We start from the raw sequence: 27,710 nt of genomic DNA on the forward strand, positions 1-27,710 counted from the left end.
CTGCAGATGAATGGATGAGAAAGCTGTGGTACATATACACAATGGAGTATTACTCAGCAATTAAAAAGAATACATTTGTATCAGTTCTAATGAGGTGGATGAAACTGGAGCCTATTATACAGAGTGAAGTAAGCCAGAAAGAAAAATACCAATACAGTATACTAACGCATATATATGGAATTTAGAAAGATACGATAACCCTGTATATGAGACAGCAAAAGAGACACAGATGTATAGAACAGTCTTTTGGACTCTGTGGGAGAGGGCAAGGGTGGGATGATCTGGGAGAATGGCTTTGAAAAACGTATATTATCATATGTGAAATGAATCGCCAGTCCAGGTTCGATGCATTACAGGGTGCTTGGGGCTGGTGTATTGCTATGTATTGATTCCTTAATCTTACTGTTAGTGCATTTAATTTCTCTCTGCTTTGCTTTTAATAAATAGACTGACATTTCACATGTGTTTTTCCAAGGTTCAGTTTTAAGTATTAATGTATTAATAAAATGCCTTTTGAACTGCTCCAATGAAAGGTCCCATGTAAATAGCAAATGTTGTTCGTGTTGTTGTTGATCTCATTATGTACATTTTGTCTACTGGCCTCTGTCTCTCAAGACTGAGACCTGCATTTTATATTTGAAGATGTTTCCTTTCAAGATAGAATATAATTAAGATATTTAATATCAGGAGGTGATTTCATTTTTCTGCCAATGAATAATTCCTCTGAAATAAATAACATATCCCTGAGAAAGTGAGTACTTGTTTGTGTATAATACTTCTGACTTGACTTGTTGATATCTCTGTAAAATTACCCATATAATTCTCAAGGTCAAATTACCCAGGGAGTAGGAATAAAACTAATTTAAAAGCTGATTTCTTATGGAGCACTTAGGAGACTGCTGGGTTTTCACTGCAGTCAGGTTATTTAAGTCATCTTCTTACTTTATTTACAAATGTTAGTTACATACAACACACCCACACATATACACCACATACACATACATGTCTCCCCCTTTAACATACCACGTAATGGATACTATGTGATAATTATAGAAAACAAACAATTTTCCACATATTAAGCATTTAATCAGGGAAATCTGAATAGTCATGAAAGTCACTATAGTTTGTATTGTGTATTCTTGGGATGATGGTGGTCTCATTCAGGGACATTTGTAAACTTCTGTCATTTTTGGTTGCCACAGTTTTGGGGGTTACATCTGGTATCTAGTGGGTTCATGGCTACTGTTAATCATCCTACAATATACAGAACAGGCCCCCCACCCTCCACAATAAATTATCTGGTCCAAAATGTCAGCAGGGCCTTGCCTGAGAAACTTATAGTCTATTCTTTACCTATAATAGAACTTTTAAAATTCATCTTCAACAGTCAGGGTTCTCCTGGGTTTTGTGCATTCTCTTAATTCTTCATCCCCCTGGGTCTCTTTACAGATTGGCATCGTGGGAAGAACAGGAGCTGGAAAAAGTTCCCTCATTGCTGCCCTTTTTAGATTGTCAGAACCTGAAGGTAGCATTCATATTGATGACATCTTGACAACACGTATTGGACTGCATGATTTAAGGAAGAAAATGTCAGTTGCACTTCAGGTATGCATAGCAGAGCACTCTCACATGTTCTTTTCATAAGACATCTAAGGTTTAAGTGGTTTTAAGTTGATTGGTCTTTTCATGTTAAGTGAGTGAGTTGATCCTTTTTTTCCCAATAGAGCATACATTTAGCAGCAGGTATTTTCAACAGACACTTTCATCGGATACCAGGTTTTGTTTTTGTCCGTCTAGTCAAGGCAATGGTTGTTCCCGTGGTCATGTATGGATGTGAGAGTTGCACAATAAAGAAAGCTGAGTGCTGAAGAATGGATGCTTTTGAACTGTGGTGTTGGAGAAGACTCTTGAGAGTCCCTTAGACTGCAAGGAGATCCAACCAGTCCATCCTAAAGGAGATCAGTCCTGGGTGTTCATTGGAAGGACTGATGTTGAAGTTGAAACTCCAATACTTTGGCCACCTGATGCAAAGAGCTGACTCACTGGAAAAGACCCTGATGCTGGGAAAGATTGAGGGCAGGAGGAGAAGGGGATGACAGAGGATGAGATGGTTGGATGGCATCACCGACACAATGGACATGGGTTGGGTGGACTCCGGGAGTTAGTGACGGATAGGGAGGCCTGGCGTGCTGTGTTTCATGGGGTCGCAAGGAGTTGGACATGACTGAGCGACTGAGCTGAAAGCCAGACAATACTACTATTGCTCTGTCCCTCATTTGGACAATATCAATTTAGAAATGGATTTATGCACTTGTATGTCATGGGCTGATATGTGTCAGGAGAAGATACTCAAAATGTTATCCCTCCCCAACCAAGAGCCCTTTGTCTTTACAGGGTCTTGCTAGCTGCAGAGGTGGAGAAAGTCTGTTAGTTTAGATACTTGAATTTACTTGTCTAAGTGCAAAAACTTATATTCCTCTTCCTCCCAAATGAATAGGAAGCAGTGATGCTTGTGTCTCAATACCCCAATTTAGGTAACTTAGGAAGCTGAGAGCAGACTCTGCAGAGGGGGAGCCCAGTGCTGTTTCTTTGAGTTGCCTCTCTGAGGTGAGCCAGGCCCACACCATCTTCCCTGGATCCCTGGTCCCTGTGATCCTGGAAGCAGCAGGGAGATTCCATCATGGTCTCTCTTCCTCCCAGGCTCATCCCCGTCACTGCTGACCCCCCATGAACAGGTCAGAACTGGGGGAGATGTGATGGTAACAAGGACCTGGGTAGGAGCAGAGACAGGGGAGTGGGACATAGACCATCAGTCCTGGGGGAACTTTCAGAGATGGGTACTACGTTCTTAAGAAGGTGCTCCTCAACTTCTGTTCAAAATTTTAGGAATAATCTAAAATGAAAGTTCTTAAAAAATTTCCTTAAACACAACAGGTAGCTGAAGTATGTGCATCCTTTGTGCTCGGGATCTGAAGTAGTTAAATATGTCCCCCAGAAAGAACACCGATTGAGATTATGTGCAGGGAGCAGCCTGCTTACTTGAAAGAACCTGGAAAATGGAGGGGAGATGGAGAAGGGAAGGAGGAAGAATATTGGGGACCAGCCTCCCCTCACCTGGCTACATGATTTGTGCAGAACTCAAGGAGATAGCTGAAGGATGAGAAATCTCCAGCATGTGGGAATCTTAGGGTTGATAATTACAAAGAGTAACAAATTTTTAATAAAAATCTGAAGTAGAATGATGGTTATTCCCCTGGCAAGGAACACTTGCTGCTGCTGCTGCTAATTTACGTCAGTCATGTCCAACTCTGTGCGACCCCATAGATGGCAGCCCACCAGGCTCCTCCGTCTCTGGGATTCTCCAGGCAAGAACACTGGAGTGGGTTGCCATTTCCTTCTCCAGTGCATGAAAGTGAAAAGTGAAGTCGCTCAGTCGTGTCCAACTCTTAGCGATCCCATGGACTGCAGCCCACCAGGCTCCTCCATCCATGGGAGTTTGTTTAGTCTTTGATCCTAAATTCGAGTTTTAAGGGAAATCTTAAATTTGGGTCTCGAGATTTTTTAGCTCAGTTCAGTACTCATTCTGAAATACTGTATGACTAGTGATTTTCAGTGCTTTGGAAGCATATTGGCCACTTAATCAACTTTGTGCGAATAAATCTCCCTTTATAATATCTTTTTAATTGTGGATTTGCTCAGGGATATGTCTTTTTTTGGTGGCACACCCTGAGATTTCTGTATTCATTTTTCTCTCACCAGACTTAAAACTGAGACCATATTGAAAGAAGGTTTGGAAGGCTTCCTGAGCATCATTCTTCCTCATGATTAGGAAAAAGAAATGTCTATCTATCTTCATCTTTCCTCTCAGGCTTTTGTGAAGTGAGGAGGAAAGTCCAGCCCCAAGGCCAGGCGGGATTTGAACGTGGGGATTCCGAGCAGTTCCGGGCCCTTGTGGAAGCGTCAGATCTCCTCTTGTTCCCACACGTGTGCCTCCCCTTGTTCTGCCCCTTCACTGAAAGGAGCTTATTGGGCTCTTCTCTGCTGCCCATGTTCTTATGACCTGGCTTACTAGAACCTTCCAGAAGAAAATGTAAATGGCCGCCATGAGCTTATGTACAGGATTCTCTCTTGAGGCCAAGAGGAGACATATTTCCAGAGTAATTTACTTGTGGCTCCTCCTGAAGCAGATGAATAGGAAGAACTATTTAAATTAAAGTATCATGACACAGGTCACAGTGGGTTTCAGGTCCTCCTGGCCTTGCAGTTAATAATGAGGTTCTGAGGCAAGTCATCCTGACACACAGGTGAGAGAACGTGGGACCAGCTGATGCAGAATCCGAGGCAATCTCTCCTTGGACAGACATGCTGTAGACCCCAGGAGCTGACGTTCCCCTTGCACACGTGGGGATGTTCATTTCACACATGTGGAGAGATTCCAAATCCTAGAAGACAGTCTGACCAATGGAGAAAATAGCCTGGTTTATTCTTCAGTGCTAATGTGTAAATATTTAATGGTTTGCTTTGAGGCACAAACCTCTACTAATCATGCTGTTGGTATTTCACAGTCACACCAGGATTGACAGTTAATTTATGTAGATCTTGATGTTAAGTTTCTCATGTGATTATTTCCTCAGTTTGTGTGAATATTTAAACAGATATTTATTACCAGGGTGGGTTTTTTTTTTTAAATCAAATCTTCCTTTGTCTTCAGTTTTTTCCTTAAGATGAAAAAAACTTCTTCAACACTTTCTTCTGTTAGTGTTCAGTAGTTCAGAAGATATTTTGTAGCACACTTTGTACAATGGAAAATTATTTTAGAGATACTGTTTTGTAAACATACATTTGCAACTTTATAATTAATACTTAATGAATTTAAATGTTGTTTTATTTTAATTTTGACAGTCTGTACAGATTGGAATAAAATGAAAAGAGGTTAAGGTAATGACATTCACTATTTTGGGGTATTTAGGAACCTGTTTTATTCACTGGAACAATGAGGAAAAATCTGGATCCCTTTAATGAGCATACGGATAACGAACTGTGGAATGCCTTAGAAGAGGTAATTTATTAATGGTAACTGTAATTAACTTGTTAGCATGAGTATCTGTGTGCTTACATTTAGAGCATTGCAGATAATTAAGGGGAGCGTATCAGTTTCACTGACTTCGGTAACCTCCTAGGAAAACACTGATGACATGGGTGCGCTTAAAAATGTGTGTATTGATGATGATGAAAATCAACAATGTAATGCGACGTTTTCATTTTAGCTATTTCCCTAGAACCCTGAACAAATAGACACATTATCTTGTCCTTAGCAGAGCACTCAATTAGATGTTAAAACTGTGGGATCAAATTCTACTAGTGACCTAGGGAATTAATTATTCCATTACACTCCAACATTCATTTTATTCCTGTGGTCTTAGGAAACATCTACTAAGTGGAGACAACAGTAGTTTTTCCTTATTAACTAAAAGATATAAACAAGATCCTACTAATAAACTGTAGAAGTTTCATAGGAAAGTGTTTATAAAGATAAATTATATAGTCGGAATTAATGATGATTATTTATTAGCAATTATGTCATTTTAATGCTGTAGCATTAATGCAGATAACAGAACCCTGGAACATCTGCTCAGTTTTTATATGGGTGGGTTGGTTCATTTGTGCCATGTTTTCCCTTGTTCCACTCCTTAGAATTTCCTCACCCTTACATGAAAAAAAATTTTGACTATTAAGTTGCTGTCAGTTTGTATTTTAATACAAACTATTCTGCATATTTGCACTCCTTTTACAAATCAGTTCTACTAATGGCAGAAACCCTAGACTTCTTTTTTTAATTTATTTATTTTAATTGCAGACTAATTACAATATTGTAGTAGTTTAGCCATGCATAGTCTTTTGCTTTTAAAAAGTAAGAATGAGCATTCCTATACATTAATGATGAAAAATCAGAAAGAGAAATTGAGAAAACAATCTCATTTTGCCATTGCAACAAAAAGAATAGAATACCTAGGACTCAAACTACCGCACAATTGCACTCATCTCACACGCTAGTAAAGTCATGCTCAAAATTCTCCAAGCCAGGCTTCAGCAGTATGTAAACCGTGAACTCCCAGATGTTCAAGCAGGTTTTAGAAAAGGCAGAGGCACCAGAGATCAAATTGCCAACATCCACTGGATCATGGAGAAAGCAAGAGAGTTCCAGAAAAACATCTATTTCTGCTTCATTGACTATGCCAAAGCCTTTGACTGTGTGGATCCCAATAAACTGTGGAACATTCTGAAAGAGATGGGAATCCCAGACCACCTGACCTTCCTCTTGAGAAACCTGTATGCAGGTCAGGAAGCAACAGTTAGAACTGGACATGGAACAACAGACTGGTTCCAAATAGGAAAAGGTGTACGTCAAGGTTGTATATTGTCACCTTGCTTATTTAACTTCTATGCAGAGTACATCATGAGGAACGCTGGGCTGGAAGAAGCACAAGCTGGAATCAAGATAGCTGGGAGAAACATCAATAATCTCAGGTATGCTGATGACACCACCCTTATGGCAGAAAGTGAAGAGGAACTCAGAAGCCTCTTGATGAAAGTGAAAGAGGAGAGTGAAAAGGTTGGCTTGAAGCTCAACATTCAGAAAACAAAGATCATGGCATCTGGTCCCATCACTTCATCGGAAATAGATGGAAAAACAGTGGAAACAGTGTCAGACTTTGTTTTTTGGGGCTCCAAAATCACTGCAGATGCTGATTGCAGCCATGAAATTAAAAGACGCTTGCTCCTTGGAAGGAGAGTCCCTTATACTGCAAGGAGATCCAACCAGTCCATTCTAGAGGAGATCAATCCTGGGTGTTCATTGGAGGGACTGATGCTAAAGCTGAAACTGCAATACTTTGGCCACCTCATGCGACGAGTTGACTCACTGGAAAAGACTCTGATGCTGGGAAAGGTTGGGGGCGGGAGGAGAAGGGGACGACGGAGAATGAGATGGCTGGATGGCATCACCGCCTCTGTGGACATGAGTTTGAGTGAACTCCGGGAGTTGGTGATGGGCAGGGAGGCCTGGCTTGCTGTGATTCATGGGGTCGCGGAGAGTCGGACACGACTGAGCGACTGAACTGAACTGAAAGAGACAAAAGACCTTTACTCATAAAACTACAAGATACTGACGAAAGATGACACAAAAATGATGGAGGGATATACCATGTTCTTGGATTGGAAGAAACAATATTGTGAAAATGACTATACTACCCAAAGAATCTACAGATTCAATACAATCCCTGTCAAATTACCAATGGCATTTTTCATAGAATTAGAGCCAAAAATTTTACAGTTTTAATGGAAACACAAAAGATTCCAAGTAGCCAAAGCAGTCTTTAGAAAGAAAAATGAAGCTGGAGAAATTAGGTTCCCTGACTTCAGAATATATTATTGAGTTGGCCAAAAAGTTTGTTACATAAGATTTTATGGAAACACTTAAATGAACTTTTTTGCCAGTTTAATATAGGGCTAGAGTAATCAAGATGGTATGGTGCTGGCACAAAAGTAGAAATACAGATCTATGGAACAGGCTAGAGAGCCCAGAGATGAACTCACACACGGTGGTCACCTAATCTATGAAAAAGGGGGCGAGAATATACAATGGAAAAAAGACAGTCTCTTCAGTAAGTGGTGTGGGAAAACTGGACAGCTGTGTGTAAAATACCACTCCCTAATACCATATACAAAAATAAACTCAAAGAGGGTTGAAAAACCTAAATGTAAGACCAGATACTATAAGACTCTTAGAGGAAAACACAGGGAAAACACTCAACCTAAATAACTACTAAATGTTTGATTGATCTTTTCATTTCAGAGAAGTGTGGTGTATTTTTAAAAAATCTTTGTTGTTGTTACACAAATCTGAGAGATTGATTGTTCATGTTGGTTTGAATTGGTGTGTTTGTCATTTACTGTCACCCTTCCAGGGAAGCTCTGAAATCTGTAATATGCAGGTGAGCCTTGACTGTGAGCAGGCAGATTTGGAGGTATGACCATTTCCAGCCAGTAATTCTGGTTTCTGAAGGATGTCACCACTGAGTCTTTATACACCCACCCTGCTTTTCAGCAGCATGTGGATTTTGTTTTCTTAAATTGGGTCGATTGCTTCACCTTCTTCTCCCCGAAAAGCAGTGCACCTCTGATTTCATTTAAGTTTGTGAGTCTTTTACAGTAAAATTCTACAAGAGAAGAGGTGTGTAGAGCATTTAACCATTAAACACAAAGAATGATAGGATGACCCACTACTCTTGAATTCATAGGACAAATTTAATGATGAAATTGGGACACATCTAAAAAAAAAAACTGGAAGTATTGGTAAATTATTTTTCTATTTGTTTCCTAGATTGAGACCTTTTTTCACAGATTCTCAGGTAGCATTACTCTAGAATTTTAGAACATACTGTTCCATGGATAGAGAGGCAATCTAAATTATTAAAATGCTGAAGTAGTAGATAATACTAAGATCTACTTCTATTTAAACTACATTTGGAACTTTATATAAAAAGAAAGAAATGTGAGTTTATTTCACAGAGTCAAGTGTGTGGTTTCCATGTATTGCTTCTGGAATTAACCCTGTTAATTTTGGTGATATCACTTAGAGAAATCATCCCAACATTATGTTTCTCTAGGAATTGATTCCTTATGACTATTTTATTTATTCTTTTTAAGGCCAAATGAAATATTTATTTATTTGTTTATTTTTTATTTTTTCAAAAACAATTTTAGGAATCTTTACTTAAAAACAACCGTATCTTAAAATGGAGTAACTTTGGTTTTACGAGCAGCAAGCAAAGTACAGAAGCAAAAATGCATTACAGGAGCATTAAGTTCTACATTAGGTCACAGCGTCTAATCTGAAATCACACCCATAATATCATTTTTCAGGATATCTGGGAAATAGTTATTTCCCAGGATGTCTGAACCATAGCTACCCTTATGACTATTTTAAAAGGAAACTTACCAAATCATTCATTGAAAAACATACAAATGTGATAAAGAAATAATTCCTAGAGGATCTGGATAAAGGGGTGATTTATCACCCTAAGTTATTGTTGTTCAGTTGCTAAGTCACCTCTGACTCTTTGTGACCCCATGGACTACAGCGTGCCAGGCTTCCCTGTCCCTCATCATCTCCTGGAGTTTACCCAAGTTCATGTCTATTGAACAGATGATGCCATCCAGCCATCTCATCCTCTGTCTCCCTCTTCTCCTTCTGCCATGTTTCCCAGCATCAGGGTCTTTTCCAATGAGTCAGCTGTTTGCATCAGGTGGCCAAAATATTGGAGCTTCAGCTTCAGCATCAGTCTTTCCAGAGAATATTTAGGGTTGATTTCCTTTAAGATTGATTAGTTTGATCTCCTTGTTCTCCAAGGGACTCTCAATAGTGTTCCCCAGTACCACATTTCAAAAGCATCGATTCTTCAGTGCTCTGTTATTGTCCAGCTCTCGCATCTGTACATGACCATTGGAAAGATCATAGGTTTGATTATACGGACCTTTGTCAGCAAAGTGGTATCTTTGCTTTTTAACACACTGTTTAGTTTTGTCATAGCTTTCCTGCCAAGAAGCAATCATCTTCTAATTTCAAGGCTACAGTTACCATCTGTACTGATTTTAGAGCCCAAGAAGAGGAAATCTGTCACTGCTTCTATCTTTTCCTCTTTTATTTGCCGTGAAATGATGGGACTGGATGCCATGATCTTAGTTTTATTAATGTTGAGTTTTAAGCCAACTTTTTCACTCCTCCTTCACCCTCATCAAGAGGTATCACTAAATCAATGAAGTCAGTTTTTAAGTGAACCAAAACCCCTATTTATTAACTTGTGTATGATGCCTAACTGGATATGTGAACCCAAACTCACAGAGTTAACCTGAGAATGAATAGGAGGGAACCACTATGCTTTCCTCTTTATGAACTTCAGTTAAAAGGAAATCTGGCTTTTAACTTCAGTTAAAAGCCATCTGGCTTAGAAATTTTTTAAGGTCCTCTAGTTCTGTTTCCTCCTTCTTTCTTGGCAGAGATGGACATTCAGAAGGAAGACAGTCCTATGGATGCTGCCTGTCTCATTTTGTTTATTTTTCTAAATATGCTGAAAATACATTTTTCATGTACTGAAAACTTGCCAACTTACGGTAAACTGATAAAAGTTCATCAGAAATTAGCGCTATTGGGGTGCTAAAAAGCAATGGCAGCTCCAAAAATATAACATGAGTAGTGCCTAAGGATGAAGCACTTTATCACTCAGAGGTTAAAAGGTCATAGTAGATAGAACTCTGGAAGTGAATCATTGATGTGTTGCTTCTGTTAAAAAGCAAACCCAAAACACCTTAGATACTGGGATTTGGAATTAAAGGTAGAGTATGGGGGCTTCCCCAGTTGCTCAGTGATAAAGAGTCTGCCTGCAATGGGGGAGAAGTGGGATTGATCCCTGAGTTGGGAAAATTCCCTAGAGGAGGAAATGGTAACCCGTTCCAATATTATTGCCTGGGAAATCCCATGGGCAGAGAAACCTGGTGGGCTACAGTCCATAAGGTCCACGACTTAGCAACTGAACAATAACAAAAATGTCCTGTCAAAACTTGGAAGAAATCATGCAGTTAAATGTCCGACATTGATAGCATCTCTGTTAGGACACAAGTGTGTCTCATCACACAGGAAACCAAGATGCAGAGAGCTGGGCGTCAGCAGCCTGTGCATCAGGAACCATGTGCTTCAGTCCTTGCAGTGGAGACAGGTCACATGTCCATTTCCCGGGGCCTTGTGTCAGGTGAACTTCCTTTACTGCTGGCCCTGCTCTGGGAAAAAGCTCTTCCCCATCTGTTTATTGCATTTCAGTGTCTCCTGGCCCACATTAGATTTTCTCTTTGAAAAGTAAGAAAGTTCCACAAAATGTGGAAACCACCTGACCTCTGTGTTCACCCCCTGTGAGGGGTGTGAGTACCTACCACACATAGTGCACAGAGTGATGATGGAACAGGGTGCCGTATAAGTCCAGTTTATTATTTTCCAGGTTTGCTGTATTCTATTATTTTCCCAAGCTCAAAAACAATCTGAGGTATTCTAGACTGAGATGTATAGTTTTGAATAGTAGTTATTTGTTCTATTTTCCTTAAATTATAACATATTTAGTGCTTTCGTTTAAAGTGTGATATGATATCTTGGAGTCAGTTAATTGTTATAAGAATATATCCTTTTTACAACTACACTTACTAAGAAAACAGTGTTAGATATAAATTATTTATCCATATGCATTTAGTTTCTAATTAATAGGAACAGTTATGTCATGCAATTAGAGTCACTTATGTCTTCATTCATGTTGTTGCTGTTTGCCACATCTGACTCTTCTGCAACCCCATGAACTGTAGCCCACCATGCTCCTCTGTTCATGGGATTTCTCAGTCAAGAATATTGGAGTGGGTTGCAATTTCCTTAGCTAGGGGATCTCACCCAAGATCGAACTCAAGTCTCCTGTTTGGCAGGTGGACTCTTTACCACTGAGCCACCAGGGAAGCCCACCTTCATCCAGCCAACCAATATCTACTAAGAGCTTGTTAGGCAATGCTGCACATTCTGGGGCTGTCACAGTCATCAAGAGACAAAATGTCTGTCCTTCTGAAGCTGAAATTCTCCAGGAGAAGTTGAAAATAAAGCCAGTGCATATGTAACGAAATAGTGCTGATATGTGCAAAGGAGAAAGTGAAGCAGAGCATGAGGAGGGGCAAGCTGATAGCATTATTAATCATGGGAAATATCTATTGATCTGTTACAAATTCTGCATGCACTGACACATTTAATATTCTTAACAATGTTAAGAGGTATAGTTCAGTTGAGTTCAGTTGCTCAATCGTGTCCGACTATTTGCAACCCCATGAATTGTAGCACACCAGGCTTCCCTGTCCATCACCAACTCCTGGAGTTCACTCAAACTCACATCCATTGAATCGGTGATGCCATCCAGCAATCTCATCCTATGCCGTCCGCTTCTCCTCCTGCCCCCAATTCCTCCCAGCATCAGAGTCTTTTCCAGTGAGTCAACTCGTCATATGAGGTGGCCAAAGTGTTGGAGTTTCAGATTTAGCATCAGTCCTTCCAATGAACACCCAGGACTGATCTCCTTTAGAATGGACTGGTTGGCTCTCCTTGCAGGCCAAGGGACTCTCAAGAGTCTTCTCCAGCACCACAGTTCAAAAGCATCAATTCTTCGGCGATCAGCTTTCTTCACAGTCCAACTCTCACATCCATACATGACCACGGGAAAAACCATAGCCTTGACTAGACGGGCCTTTGTTGGCAAAGTAATGTCTCTGCTTTTGAATATGCTATCTAGGTTGGTCATAACTTTCCTTCCAAGGAGTAAGCATCTTTTAATTTCATGGCTAAAATCAGCATCCGCAGTGATTTTGGAGACCAAAAAATAAAGTCTGACACTGTTTCCACTGTTTCCCCATCTATTTGCCATGTCTTAGTTTTCTGAATGTTGAGCTTCAAGCCAACCTTTTCACTCTCCTCTTTCACTTTCATCAAGAGGCTTTTGAGTTCCTCTTCACTTTCTGCCATAAGGGTGGTGTCTTCTGCATATCTGAGGTTATTGAGGTTTCTCCCCACAATCTTGATTCCAGCTTGTGCTTCTTCCAGCCCAGCGTTCCTCACAATGTACTCTGCATAAAAGTTAAATAAGCAGGGTGACAATATACAACCTTGACATACTCCTTTTCCTATTTAGAACCAGTCTGCTGTTCCATCTCGAGTTCTAACTGTTGCTCCCTGACCTGCATACAGGTTTCTCAAGGGGCAGGTCAGGTGGTCTGGTATTCCCATCTCTTTCAGAATTTTCCAAAGTGTATTGTGATCCACACAGTCAAAGGCTTTGGCATAGTCAATGAAGCAGAAATAGATGTTTTTCTGGAACTCTTTGCTTTTTCCATTATCCAGTGGATGTTGGCAATTTGATCTCTGGTTCCTCTGCCTTTTCTAAAACCAGTTTGTACATCTGAAAGTTCACAGTTCACGTATTGCTGAAGCCTGGCTTGGAGAATTTTAAGCATGACTTTACTCATGTGTGAGATGAGTGCAATTGTGCAGTAGTTTGAGCATTCTTTGGCATTGCCTTTCTTTGGCATTGGAATGAAGACTGACCTTTTCCAGTCCTGTGGCCACTGCTGAGTTTTCCAAATTTGCTGGCATATTGAGTGCAGCATTTTCACAGCTTCATCATTCAGGATTTGAAATAGCTCAACTGGAATTCCATCACCTCCACTAGCTTTGTTTGTAGTGATGGTTTCTAAGGCCCACTTGACTTGACATTCCAAGATATCTGGCTCTAGGTTAGTGATCACGTTATCGTGATTATCTTGGTCGTGAAGATCTATTTTGTACAGTTCTTCTGTGTATTCTTGCCACCTCTTCTTAATATCTTCTGCTTCTGTTAGGTCCATACCATTTCTGTCCTTTATCGAGCCCATTTTTGCATGAAATGTTCCCTTGGAATCTAATTTTCTTGAAGAGATATCTAGTCTTTCCCATTCTGTTGTTTTCGTCTATTTCTTTGCATTGATCACTGAGGAGGGCTTTCTTATCTCTCCTTGCTATTCTTTGGAACTCTGCATTCAGATGCTTATATCTTTCCTTTTCTCCTTTGCTTTTCGCTTCTCTTCTTTTCACAGCTATTTTTAAGGCCTCCCCAGACAGCCATTTGGCTTTTTTGCATTTCTTTTCCATGGGGATGGTCTTGGTCCCTGTCTCCTGTACAATGTCACAAACGTCCGTCCACAGTTCATCAGGCACTCTATCAGATCTACTCCCTGAAATCTATTTCTCACTTCCACTGTATGATCATAAGGGATTTGATATAGGTCATATCTGAATGGTCTAGTGGTTTTCCCTACTTTCTTCAATTTCAGTCTGAATTTGGCAATAAGGAGTTCATGATCTGAGCCACAGTCAGCTCCCGGTCTTTTTGCTAACTGTATAGAGTTTCTCCATCTTTGGGTGCAAAGAATATAATCAGTATGATTTTGTTCTTGACCATCTGGTGATGTCCATGTATAGCGTCTTCTCTTGTGTTGTTGGAAGAGGGTGTTTGCTATAACCAGTGCGTTCTCTTGGCAAAACTCTATTAGCCTTTGCCCTGCTTCATTCCGTACTCCAAGGCCAAATTTGCCTGTTACTCCAGGTGTTTCTTGCCTTCCTACTTTTGCATCCCAGTCCCCTATAATGAAAAGGACATCTTTTTGGGTGTTAGTTCTAAAAGGTCTTATAGGTCTTCATAGAACTACTCCACTTTCGGCTTCTTTAGTGTTACTGGTTGGGGCATAGTCTTGGATTACTGTAATATTGAATGGTTTGCCTTGGAAACAAACAGAGATCATTCTGTCATTTTTGAGATTGCATCCAAGTACTGCATTTTGGACTCTTTTGTTGACCATGATGGCTACTCCATTTCTTCTAAGGGATTCCTATCCACAGTAGTAGATATAATGGTCATCTGAGTTAAATTCTCCCATTCCAGTCCATTTTAGTTCACTGATTACTAGAATGTCGACGTTCACTCTTGCCATCTCCTGTTTGACCACTTCCGATTTGCCTTGATTAATGGACCTGACATTCAAGCTTCCTGTGCAATATTGCTCTTTACAGCACCAGACCTTGTTTCTGTCACCAGTCACATCCACAACTGGGAATTGTTTTTGCTTTTGCTCCATCCCTTTATTCCTTCTATATTTATTTCTCCACTGATCTCCAGTAGCATATTGGGCACCTACCGACCTGGAGAGTTCCTCATTCAATATCCTATCATTTTGCCTTTTCATACTGTTCATGGGGCTCTCAATGCAAGAATATTTGTTTGCCATTCCCTTCTCCAGTGGACCACATTCTGTCAGACCTCTCCACCATGACCCGCCTAGCTTGTGTGGCCCCACGTGGCATGGCTTAGTTTCACTGAGTTAGATAAGGCTGTGGTCCGTGTGATCAGATAGACTAATTTTCTGTGATTATGATTTCAGTGTGTCTGCCCTCTGATGCCCTCTCGCAATACCTACCATCTTACTTGGGTTTCTCTTACCTTGGTTGTGGAGTATCTCTTCACGGCTGCTCAAAGCGCAGCCACTGCTCCTTACCTTGGATGAGCGGTATCTCCTCATGGCTGCCCCTCCTGACCTTGAACATGGAGTAGCTCCTCTAGGCCCTCCTGTGCCCGCGCAACTGCTGCTACTTGGACGTGGGGTTGTACACACCTTTATAATTATGATATTATAGTCTTACTTAGAGTTTAGGAAGATAAGATAGAGTAGGTTCAGGAACTTGTCCTGTTGGCACAGGCAGGCAAGACTTATGCCCAGGCTGCCTGGCTTCAAATCTCCAATTTATTTTTGTTTGGCTGCCAAAAAATAGTCAACAAAGAGTCTAAAATGCAGTACTTTGGTGCGATCTCAAAAATGACAGAATGATCTCAGTTCATTTCCAAGGGAAACCATTCAGTATCACTGTAATCCAAGTCTATGCCCCAACCATTAATGCTAAAAAAAGCTGAAGTTGAACAGTTCGATGAAGAGCTAGAAGACTTTCTAGAACTAAAACCAAGAAAGATGTCTTCTTAATCATAGGGGACTGAAATGCGAATGTAGGAAATCAAGAGATACCTGGAGTAACAGGCAAGTTTGGCCTTAGAGTACAAAATGAAGCAGGGCAAAAGCTAACAGAGTTTGCCAAGAGAACGTTCTGGTAATAGCAAACACCCTCTTCCAACAATACAAGAGACAAATCTACACATGGATATCACCAGATGGTCAATACCAAAATCAGATTGATTCTATTCACTGTAGCCAAAGATGGAAAAGCTCTATACAGTCAGCAAAAACAAGACGGCAGCTGACCATGGCTCAGATCATGAACTCCTTGTTGCCAAACTCAGGCTTAAATTGAAGAAAGTAGGGGAAAACACAAGGCAACTCTGATATGACCTAAAACAAATCCCTTACAAATTATACAGTGGAAGTGACAAGTAGATTCAAGGGATTAATTCTGAAGTACCTGAAGATCTATGGACAGAGGTTTGTAACACTCTACAGGAGGTGGTGAACAAAACCATCCCCAAGAAAAAGAAATGCAACAAGGCAAAATGGTTGTCTGGGAAAGCCTACAATAGCTGAGAAAAGAAGAGAAGCTAAAGGCAAAGGAGAAAATGACAGATATACCCATCTCAATGCAGAGTTCCAAAGAATAGCACAGAGAGATAAGAAAGCCTTCCTAAGTGATCAGTGCAAAGAAATAGAGGAAAACAATAGAAAAGGAAAGACCAGAGATTTTTTTCAACAAAATTAGCAATACCAAGGGAACATTTCCTGCAAGGATAGGCACAATAAAGGGGAGACACGGCATGGACCTAACAGAAGCAGGATAGATTAAGAAGTGGTGGCAAGGATACATGGAAGGACTATTTTAGAAAAAGGTCTTAATGACCCAAATAGCTACAATGATGTGATCACTCACTTAGAGACAGACATCCTGGAACGCGAAGTCAAGTGGGCTTTAGAAAGCATCATGATGAATAAAGCTAACGGTGACAGAATTCCAGCTGATCTATTTCAAATCCTAAAAATGATGCTGTGAAAGTGCTGCACTCAATATGCTAGCAAATTTGGAAGACTCAGCAGTGGCCACAGGACTGGAAAAAGTCAGTCTTCATTCCCATCCCAAAGAAGGGCCGTGCCAAAGAATGTTTACATTACCACACAATTGCACTCAATTCACATGCTAGCAAAGTACTACTCAAAATCCTTCACGCTAGGCTTCAATAGTACGTGAACCAAGAACTTCCAAATGTACAAACTGTACTTAGAAAAGCCAGAGGAACCAGAGATCAAATTGCCAACATCCACTGGATCATCAAAAAAGCAACAGAACTCCAGAAAAACATCTGCTTCATTGACTACTTCTTTGACTGTGTGGATCACAACAAACTGGAAAATTCTTAAAGAGATAGGAATACCAGACCACCTTACCTGTCTCCTGAGAAACCTGTATGCAGGTCAAGAAGCAACAGTTAGAACTAGACATAAAACACCTGGTTCCAAAGCAACAATTTGGACTGGTTCCAAATTGGAAAAGGAGTACGTCAAGGCTATATATCGTCACCTTGCTTATTTGACTTATATGCAGAGTACATCATGCAAAATGCTGGGCTGGATGAAGCACAAGCTGGCATCAAGATTGCTGGGAGAAATCTCAATAACCTCAGATATGCAGATGACACCACCCTAATCATAGAAAGTGAAGAGGAACTAAAGAGCCTCATGGTAAAAGTGAAAAAGGAGTGTGAAAAAGCTGGCTTAAAACTCAATATTCAAGAAACTAAGACCATGGCATCCTGTCTCATCACTTCATTGCAGTAGATGGGGAAACGGGAAACAATGAGAGACTTATTTCCAAAATCACTGCAAATGGTGACTGCAGTCATGAAATTAAAAGATGCTTGCTCCTGGGAAGAGTAGTTATAACAAACCTAGACAGAATATTAAAACGCAGAGACATCACTTTGCCAACAAAGTCCATGTAGTCAAAGCTATGGTTTTCCCAGTAGTCATGTACCAATGTGAGAGTTGGACCATTAAGAAGGCTGAGGGCTGAAGAACTGATGCTTTTGAACTGTAGTTCTGGAGAAGATTGTTGAGAGTCCCTTGGACAGCAAGGAGATCAAACGAGTCAATCCTAAAGGAAATGAACCCTGAATTTTCCTTGGAAGGACTGATGATGAAGCTAAAGCTCCAATACTTTGGCCACCTGATGTGAAGAGATCTCTTCACATCAGGAAAAGACCCTGATGCTGGGAAAGATGGAAGACAGGTGGATAAGAGTACAAAAGAGGACAAGATGGTTGGATGGCATCATCAAGTTAATGGACCTGATTTTGAGCAAAATCCAAGCAATAGTGAAGGACAAGGAACCCTGGTGTGCTGCTGTGCATGGGGTTGCAAAGTGTTGGGCATGACTCAGTGACTGGATGACAATAACCTGTATCCGTATGCTGGGGGAAATAAGATATTGTGTTTTATTTTTCATGTGTTTTCATTCACTATAATGCATTTATGACACTGAAGAAAATGCACTTGATTGGTCCACTATTTATAGGATTAAACTTGGGAAAGAACCATCATCAGAATGGGTTCCAGGATTACTAATGTATAAGGGGCAGTTTGCCATTGCTTAAACTTGCATATATTAAACTTTAGAAAATAGTAAAGGGCCAATAAGCTTATATCTTCAGAGAATGAGATTTCTGTAAAATTTTTGAAAGTTTTTCTTTAGTGTACCAACTCCTATGCAAAATGTACTTTGGGAAACTTGACTCAACCATAAAGATCCTTTTAAGTTTTCTGTTTAAATCACATTGGGAGAAACAACTTCACTTTTTGAGAAACTTCCTTAACTAACCCCTAGGTGGGGTTTCTGGTGGATATCCTGTGGTGGGACTGGGGGACACTGAGATCTTTCTGCCCTGAGTTGACTCCATTTTTCTCAGTGAACACTCATTGGAAGGCGCTCACCCCATCACCTGTCTGTACATGTAAGATACGTAAGAAGTCCCGAGGATGTCAAAGCTCTAATGTCTAAGAGGCTTGTCTACTTCAGTAGCAGTTTGCTTAGAAAAATGTCATTCTTTCTGTATCCGCAGGTACAACTCAAAGAATCCATCGAAGGTCTTCCTGCTAAAATGAATACTGAATTAGCAGAATCTGGATTGAACTTGAGTGTTGGTCAGAAACAACTGGTGTGCCTTGCCAGGGTTATTCTCAGAAAGAATCGGATATTGATTATTGACAAAGCCACATCATACGTGGATCCAAGGTATGGAGCTGAGCCCCAGGAAATCTTGACTCTGACTTGTAAATGTGGCAAATGGAAAACATTTAGTGAATCTTTGAAATGTTTTTAAGTGCTCTTTTGGCCTCATGGATATGTATGGATAATATTAATTCCAGAAAACAAAGGAAAAAACCAAGACATGTTATATGGTGTTAATGTTGTTATGAGGCATCCTAAGAGAGCTGAATTCCTAAATCCAGCTCCTGATTGTTTCCAGCAATTTTGAGAGAAGACTAATTTTCCATTATTTTATGAAAAATAGTAAATTTCTAAGTAGACTTTTATACTTAGTTTTCTAGGAACAAGACTATATGTTAAAGTATTGATTTTTTAAAACATTATAAAAATATCATAGGATATTTTTAATTCTTAAGTCTGCTTTTCCTGTCTTTACTGAACTAAATCAACTTCTTTGTTTCTAGAACTGATGAGTTAATACAAAAAAAAATTCACGAGCGATTTGCCCAGTGCACCGTGCTGACCATTGCACACAGGTTGAGCACTGTTATTGACTGTGAACGGATAATGGTAAGACCCTCACCATTTTAGTTGTTTCCACTTATGTTCACTTTTCAATGTATCCTTCCATGTAAAATTTGATAGGAACGTCCATTAATTTTTCTCTTCGTTTCTTCTCTCGTTCCAGAACATTACTGAAGTACTTAACTATACTTTTAGAATGTATTATTAAATAATATATCCAATAATCTTATATTTTTCATATTAAAAGTTTATTTGAATTGTCATTTTTTATGATGGCCAATGATTAAAATATTCCAAACCCAAGTTAGAGCTCCATATTTTAGTGGTGTAGAACACAGTCATTTTCACTGTGTCATAGAAGTTTCAGCATTTTTGGATTCTCTTATCAGAAAAGTAGCCTCTAATTTAGACTGCCAGGAGGTTGATGGCTAAAGTTGTAGAATTTCTCAGGAGTCCATGAGAAGAAAAGGCCTAGTGAGAAAAGCAGTACTTTAACTGAAAGGATTTAATATAAGAAATTTATTACATAGGGATTAGAGGACTAGAAAAATGAAACACTGGGTAACGATTTTAGAAAGCAGCTACCATATCCTAGGACAGATCTCCAGACCTGAGAACTCGGAAGAGAGGCCCTAAAGAATTGATGCTCGGACCTCTGAGGAGAGGTCACTGCCCGGTTGTTGGTCGTATTTGTGAGGGGGCAGCGTGGGACTGGTTCTCCATGTGCTAATAGCTGGGCGCTGGAGTCAGGTCCCAGTGCTGAGGTGATGCTAGTAGCAAAATCAGGTAGAACGTTAGCTGTGTTTCCCACCTTCAGTCTCCATCTAGTGCCCCCTACTGGCCCTAACAAAGGCCACCTGGCAAAAGAGTCTCTGTACTGTTGCAGTAACTTGCAGAGACCCAGCTTCTGCATCACAGATCCAAGTATGGAAGGAAAGGCAAATCAGGGATGAGAGACTACATAAACAATCAGAGAGTCTCGCACAATAGCTCTGTTCTGTACACGCGGCAAGCTCCAGGCTTTGGTCTCTGGTTATCTGCCTAGTATCTTCCTTCCAGGTTTGGTTGACTCTTTCTTCCTTAGGAATTTAACATTTCCTCCCTTAGCTTTATTTCCTTCCTCCGTCAATTCCTTTTCTCTTTTTTGTTTTATCTCTTTCTTTGTCCTTTCCCTCTGTTGCTTGCTTAGTTTCAATAAATGAGAAATGGGATGTGGCTTTATAACATAAGAAAAGCATTCCTCAAAGGAAAAACTGTGGCAGCAAATAATCTCAGGGAATGCAAGATACTTTAAAGTATTTTGATGGTCCATACAAAACAGGTAGTAATCACTAATGAGTGGTCAGTAATACCCACATAGTACCATCTCTTTGGACTTCTTGGGCAGCTTCTGGAATATCACCTCCTGTCCTCCTTCACATGCATTGTCAGAAGGGATCATCGCTGGGGCACTGAGTAGATACCAGGCTGTCAGCATTGAGGCAGTGCCTGTAGCCTCACTCCCCAAGCTGGACGTGCACAAAAGTCAGCTCTGGGGAGGCGGAGGACAGGAGTGGGGTATCCCCAACCAAAAGGATGCTCTAGGCTCCAAGCAGTGTGTCTGGCTACCTGGACTAGACATCACGGTAGGAAGCAGGCTCTACCTGCAGACTTTCATGAGAGATGGGGTGGCATTCAGGATTGCCCAACAGTGACTCTTAATTTCTAGAAATGTTTTGTGTCAGACATCCTTTCAGTTCAGTTCAGTTCAGTCGCTCAGTCGAGTCCGACTCTTTGAGACCCCATGAATCACAGCACGCCAGGCCTCCCTGTCCATCACCAACTCCCGAAGTTCACTCAAACTCATGTCCATCTAGTCGGTGATGCGATCCAGCCATCTCATTCTCTGTCGACCCCTTCTCCTCCCGCCCCCAATCCTTCCCAGCATCAGAGTCTTTTGCAGTGAGTCAACTCGTCGCATGAGGTGGCCAAAGTATTGGAGTTTCAGCTTTAGCATCAGTCCTTCCAATGAACATCCGGGATTGATGTCCTTTAGAGTGGACTGTTGGATCTCCTTGAAGTCCAAGGGACTCTCAAGAGTCTTCTCCAGCACCACAGTTCAAAAGCATCAGTTCTTCGGCGATCAGCTTTCTTCACAGTCCAACTCTCACATCCATACATGACCACGGGAAAAACCATAGCCTTGACTCGATGGACCTTGGTTGGCAAAGTAATGTCTCTGCTTTTTAGTATACTATCTAGGTTGGTCATAACTTTCCTTCCAAGGAGTAAGCGTCTTTTAATTTCATGGCTGCAATCAGCATCCGCAGTGATTTTGGAGCCCAAAAAGATAAAGTCTGACACTGTTTCAACTGTTTTCCCATCTATTTGCCATGAAGTGATGGGACCAGATGCCATGATCTTTGTTTTCTGAATGTTGAGCTTCAAGCCAACCTTTTCACTCTCCTCTTTCACTTTCATCAAAAGGCTCTTTAGTTCCTCTTCACTTTCTGGCATAAGGGTGGTGTCATCTGCTTATCTGAGGTTATTGAGATTTCTCCCCACAATCTTGATTCCAGCTTGTGCTTCCTCCAGCCCAGCGTTCCTCACAATGTACTCTGCATATAAGTTAAATAAGCAGGGTGACAATATACAACCTTGACGTATAAAAGAAGTATTGTATACTTCTTTTCCTATTTGGAACCAGTCTGTTGTTCCATGTCGAGTTCTAACTGTTGCTTCCTGACCTGCATACAGGTTCCTCAAGAGGCAGGTCAGGTGGTCTGGTACTCCCATGTCTTTCAGAATTTTCCACAGTTTATTGGGATCCACTTCATTGACTATGCCAAAGCCTTTGACTGTGTGGATCACAATAAACTGTGGAACATCTGAAAGAGATGGGAATACCAGACCACCTGACCTGCCTCTTGAGAAACCTGTATGCAGGTCAGGAAGCAACAGTTAGAACTGGTCATGGAACAATAGACTGGTTCCCAATAGGAAAAGGAGTACGTCAAGGTTGTATATTGTCACCCTGCTTATTTAACTTCTATGCAGAGTACATCATGAGGAACGCTGGGCTGGAAGAAGCACAAGCTGGAATCAAGATTGCCACGAGAAATATCAATAACCTCAGATATGCAGATGACACTACCCTTATGGCAGAAAGTGAAGAGGAACTCAAAGGCCTCTTGATGAAAGTGAAAGAGGAGAGTGAAAATGTTGGCTTGAAGCTCAACATTCAGAAAACAAAGATCATGGCATCTGGTCCCATCACTTCATGGGAAATAGATGGGGAAACAGTGGAAACAGTGTCAGACTTTATTTTTTTGGGCTCCAGATTCACTTCGGATGCTGATTGCAGCCATGAAATTAAAAGACGCTTGCTCCTTGGAAGGAAAGTTATGACCAGCCTAAATAACATATTAAAAAGCAGAGACATTACTTTGCCAACCAAGGTCCATCGAGTCAAGGCTATGGTTTTTCCCGTGGTCATGTATGGATGTGAGAGTTGGACTGTGAAGAAAGCTGATCGCCGAAGAATTGATGCTTTTGAACTGTGGTGCTGGAGAAGACTCTTGAGAGTCCCTTGGACTGCAAGGAAATCCAACCAGTCCATTCTAAAAGAAATCAATCCTGGGTGTTCATTGGAAGGACTTATGCTAAAGCTGAAACTCCAATACTTTGGCCACCTCATGCGACGAGTTGACTCACTGGAAAAGAGTCTGATGCTAGGAGGGATTGGGGGTAGGAGGAGACGGGGATGGCAGAGAATGAGATGGCTTGATGGCATCACTGACTCGATGGACATGAGTTTGAGTGAACTCCGGGAGTTGGTGATGGACAGGGAGGCCTGGCGTGCTGTGGTTCATGGGGTCGCAAAGAGTCGGACACGACTAAGCGACTGAACTGAACTGAACTGAACACAGTCAAAGGCTTTGGCATAGTCAGTGAAGCAGAAATAGATGTTTTTCTGGAACTCTCTTGCTTTCTCCATGATCCAGTGGATGTTGGCAATTTGATCTCTGGTTCTCTGCCTTTTTTAAAACCAGTTTGTACATCTGGAAGTTCATAGTTCACGTATTGCTAAAGCCTGGCTTGGAGAATTTTGAGCATGTCTTTACTAGCGTGTGAGATGAGTGCAATTGTGCAGTAGTTTGAGCATTCTTTGGCATTGCCTTTCTTTGGCATTGGAATGAAGACTGACCTTTTCCAGTCCTGTGGCCACTGCTGAGTTTTCCAAATTTGCTGGCATATTGAGTGCAACACTTTCACAGAATCATCTTTCAAGATTTGAAATAGCTCAACTGGAATTCCATCACCTCCACTAGCTTTGTTCATAGTGATGCTTTCTAAGGCCGACTTGACTTCCCATTCCAAGATGTCTGGCTCTAGGTCAGTGATCATAGCTTAGTGAGTATCTTGGTTGTGAAGATCTTTTTTTTTACAGTTCTTCTGTGTATTCTTGCCACCTCTTCTTAATATCTTCTGCTTCTGTTAGGTCCCTACCATTTCTGTCCTTTATCGAGCCCATCTTTGCATGAAATGTTCCTTTGGAATCTCTAATTTTCTTGAAGAGATCTCTTGTTTTTCCTATTCTGTTGTTTTCCTCAGGCATCCTTGGTCCTTCATTTTGTGTTCTTGAATGCTAATTTGAAAAGTAACCTTTTATTTCTAGTTTTTACCTGTCACTTTATTGTTCTTACCTCTCACCATTGTATTTCAAAGACTGTCCCCCAAGGCACCATTTTTCCATAACAAATAAATGATGCTGTGAAATGTATCTGTTTCAAGCCCTTTGTCAGACTTTAGACATAGCAGCAGAAAGATGGCTTGATCTCCAGCTCTGTTAAGGGTCTGTTCAATTAAATTCTTTGCTCCTAAATGTACCCTGAAGATTTATTTTTGGTTTTTTGTATTATAGCATTAATGACATTCATAGTAGCAGATTCTTTTTATTATCTAATTCTTAGAAATACTGTTAGCTTGAAATGTGTGGTTGGTTAGGGAAACTGAAGAAGGACAGAATTTGGAGGACACGTCACCTGGTCAGTCCTAAAGTGTTATCATTCAGCACCTGATCTGCGGATATGAACATCTATATTCTCTGAACCAGTCAGCTTTCTTGATATTATCAAAATACGTTCATTTTTTTAATGCTTTACTTACTGATTTGTTGTTCATTCACTCAGTCATGTCCAACTGTTTGCAACCCATGGACTGCAGTATGCCAGGCTTCCCTATCCTTCGCTATCTCCCAGAGCTCACCTTCTGTCATCTGCTTCTCCTCCTGCCCTCAATCTTTCCCATCATCAGGATCTTTTTCAGTGTGTTGGCTCTTCACATCAGGTGGCCAAAGTATTGGGGCTTCAGCTGCAGCATCAGTCCTTTCAGTGAATATTCAGGGTTGATTTCCTTTGGGATTGACTAGTTTGATCTCCTGCAGTCCAAGGAACTCTCAAGAGTCTTCTCCAGCACCACAGTTCAAAAGCATCAATTCTTAGGCTGGCACCCAGGTTCTTTATGGGTCAACTCTCATACCCATACATGACTTCTGGAAAAACCATAGCTTTGACTATACGGGCCTTTGTTAGCAAAGCAATGTCTCTACTTTTTAATACACTGTCTAGGTTTGTCATAACTTTTCTTCCAAGGAACAAGCGTCTTTTACTTACCAATATCTCCTGGTAAGGAGATTATAAATCTCTGCAACCTCAGAGTTTTCTCTCTTGGTCAATGTCTATGAACAAATCTTTAAAGTAGTTTATGAAGCAGTGCACTGCCCATCCCTCCCCAACTTTCTAGTTTTGTCTTACTCTGTTCTCCCTTCTTCCTTTACAGTCAAAACCACACTGATGGTCTTTCAGTTCTCCAAATTCAATGTTCACTATCTTACAATGTGCCCTCTCTGGACTGTTGGCGTAGTCTAAGGTATCTGCAGTGGAAATGGTGAGATGGTGGGACTTGGGGTAGATAAGGAAGTGGAGCCAAGTGGACTGTGTAATGGATTGAACATGGAATCTGAGGGCAGAGAGAGAAGCTGACGCTGGTTTCTGGGTGCAGAGACTGAGCATCTGGGTGAATGGGGAAGATGGAGCGAGAAGGAAAATGCAAGGGTTCTGTTTGGGCCTGTCATCTTTATGATGAATGACCTTGTTTCCAGAAAGGATCTTACCCTTCACTGTGGAGCTGCTTTTCCCACTCCTGTGCTGGGAGACCTTCAGTTTAAGGTTCCCTGGTTGAGGTCATCAGTGATGTCATGGGGAGGTCCCACCAGGAGATGTAAGCTTGGCCTCATGTTTACATCTTGGTCTGAGCTGGTTGTGGTTGCTGACTCCTCTGGTAGGAATAACAGGATTAGACCTCAAGGCACCAAGAGACAGGCATCCCCCAGCTTCAGGGTTGGGGATTGTCCTCTGTACTCCATTCACCCCAGGTTAAAAGTTTGTATGTTATTCTAGAGCTTCTAATTACCAGTTGGTTTTCAATGCAGCAAAAACATCACAAATAATGTTCTTTCTCAAACCTTCAATTTTTGAGGCAATCTTATTTTTATTGCTTGCTTTAGAACTATAGACATACCTTGTTTTATTGTGCATCCCGGATATTGAATTTTTTACAAATTGAGAGCTTGTCATAAACCTGAATCAAGCAAGTCTATAGGCACCATTTTCCCATCAGCATTTGCTTATTCCATGTCTCTGTGTCACCTTTTGGTAATTCTCACAATATGTCAAACATTTTCACTATCATTGCAGTTGCTTTGGGGATCTATAATATCAATGATCTTTGATATTACTACCATGACTTACTGAAGTCTCTGATGATGGTTAATATTTTTTAGCAAAGCCTTATTTTTAAGTTAAGTTCTGTACATAGTTTTTTTCAAGCATAATGCTATTGCACGCATACTTGGGTATAGTATAGTGTAACATAACTTCTGTTTGCCCTGGAAAACCAGAAAATTCACGTGACTCACTTTACTGGAATATTCACTGTATTCTGGTGTTCAGAAACTGAACCCGCAAAAGCTCTGAGGGATGCCTGTACTAGTTCCTTTCTGGAAAGCAAGTGATTGTTCTGAAAGCTTTACGGGCGTAAAGACAAGTCAATCTGCTGCAAAGCCTGATGATTCATAGGGCGGGCTGCCAGCCTGGGGAAGGAGCTGGGGAAGTGACAGATGCTGACGGAGGGCATAACCAACAGTGCTGTCACCACAAAGTCCTGTCACTGCAGGTGTTTAAGGTGTAATAATTACATATTGTTGCACTGATGAATACTTCTGCACAAAAATAGATGGATATTTTCTTTTATTCTGTTTTTTAAAATGAAGAGCCTAACTCATAAAAATATATTTTTGTTACAAAAAAGCAACAAATATGCAAGGTAGAAATAGGAAAATTTTTAAATATCTCATAAAAGGAAGATTACAATATACCCACCACCAGAAAGTAACAGTTGTATAGTGCTATAATATTATTTGAATAAAATTAGAACTATTAATAGTTTAATAATTAATCTTATGCAAGTGTTTAATCAGCTGAATTTTTATAGCAACAATATATTCTTAAAATCTCCCATGTCATTAATTAATTTTCTATAGCACAATTTTAATGGCTGCCTAAAATTTCATCTTAGAGATTGAGTATAATTAATCTGAAACTTTGACATAATATGGGCTTCCCTGGTGGTTCAGACTGTTAAGAGTCTGCCTGGAATGCAGGAAACCCAGGTTTGACTCCTGGGTCAGGAAGATCCCTTGCAGAAGGGAAGGGCTACCCCACTCCAATATTCTTGCCTGAAGAGTTCCATGGACAGAGGAACCTAGCAGGCTACAGTCCATGGGGTGGCAAAGAGTTTGACATGACTGAGCAACTAACACTTTCACTTTAGAGATTATATATTTTTCAAATTGTCACTTTTATTCAAAAATCTTGAAATAATTAGATGGATATGGTTTTGCTTAGTGTAAGTAAACAAGAGAAAAGACTTGTTGGGAAACAACTGTGACCCAGTTAGTAGCTTTGTGTATGTGTTGGCTCTCTGAAGGGATTTACCCAGTTCTGGCTTGTTAAACCAAACCATAAACGTTTCAGAATTTTATTTTACAAAGAAATTATCTTAATTTTAAGTATCTTAAAGATATCATAACCGCATCTAAGTTATGACTAAGCGTAAAAGTCATAACAGCAACTAAGTTAATCTTCCTCATTTGCTCCAAAACAGTGGAGAAAGACAGACAAGTTAGAAATCCTTTTTGTCCTTAGACTCACTACTGTCTCTACATTAGAGGGCTCTTCCTACAGATTTTAGGATTAGCTGGGTTCTTGTGACCTGCTTTCTC

General features: G+C 40.6%; 1 protein-coding gene across 1 annotated transcript in view; it reads left to right on the forward strand.

The window, feature by feature from the left end:
• The window catches only part of LOC148775815 (ATP-binding cassette sub-family C member 4-like), a 145,853-nt gene that overhangs the window by 103,136 nt on the left and 15,007 nt on the right, over positions 1–27,710 (forward strand). Inside the window, exons 27-30 of the mRNA XM_088842816.1 lie at positions 1,450–1,605; positions 4,970–5,059; positions 18,714–18,886; positions 19,327–19,432. Of these exons, the coding sequence (XP_088698942.1) occupies positions 1,450–1,605; positions 4,970–5,059; positions 18,714–18,886; positions 19,327–19,432 (525 nt within the window). The remainder of the gene's footprint in view (positions 1–1,449; positions 1,606–4,969; positions 5,060–18,713; positions 18,887–19,326; positions 19,433–27,710) is intronic.

The sequence above is a fragment of the Moschus berezovskii genome, chromosome 13 (genome assembly GCF_049115385.1).
Source record: "Moschus berezovskii isolate FMDL1 chromosome 13, NW_MosBer_1.0, whole genome shotgun sequence".
Classification (NCBI taxonomy): domain Eukaryota; kingdom Metazoa; phylum Chordata; class Mammalia; order Artiodactyla; family Moschidae; genus Moschus; species Moschus berezovskii.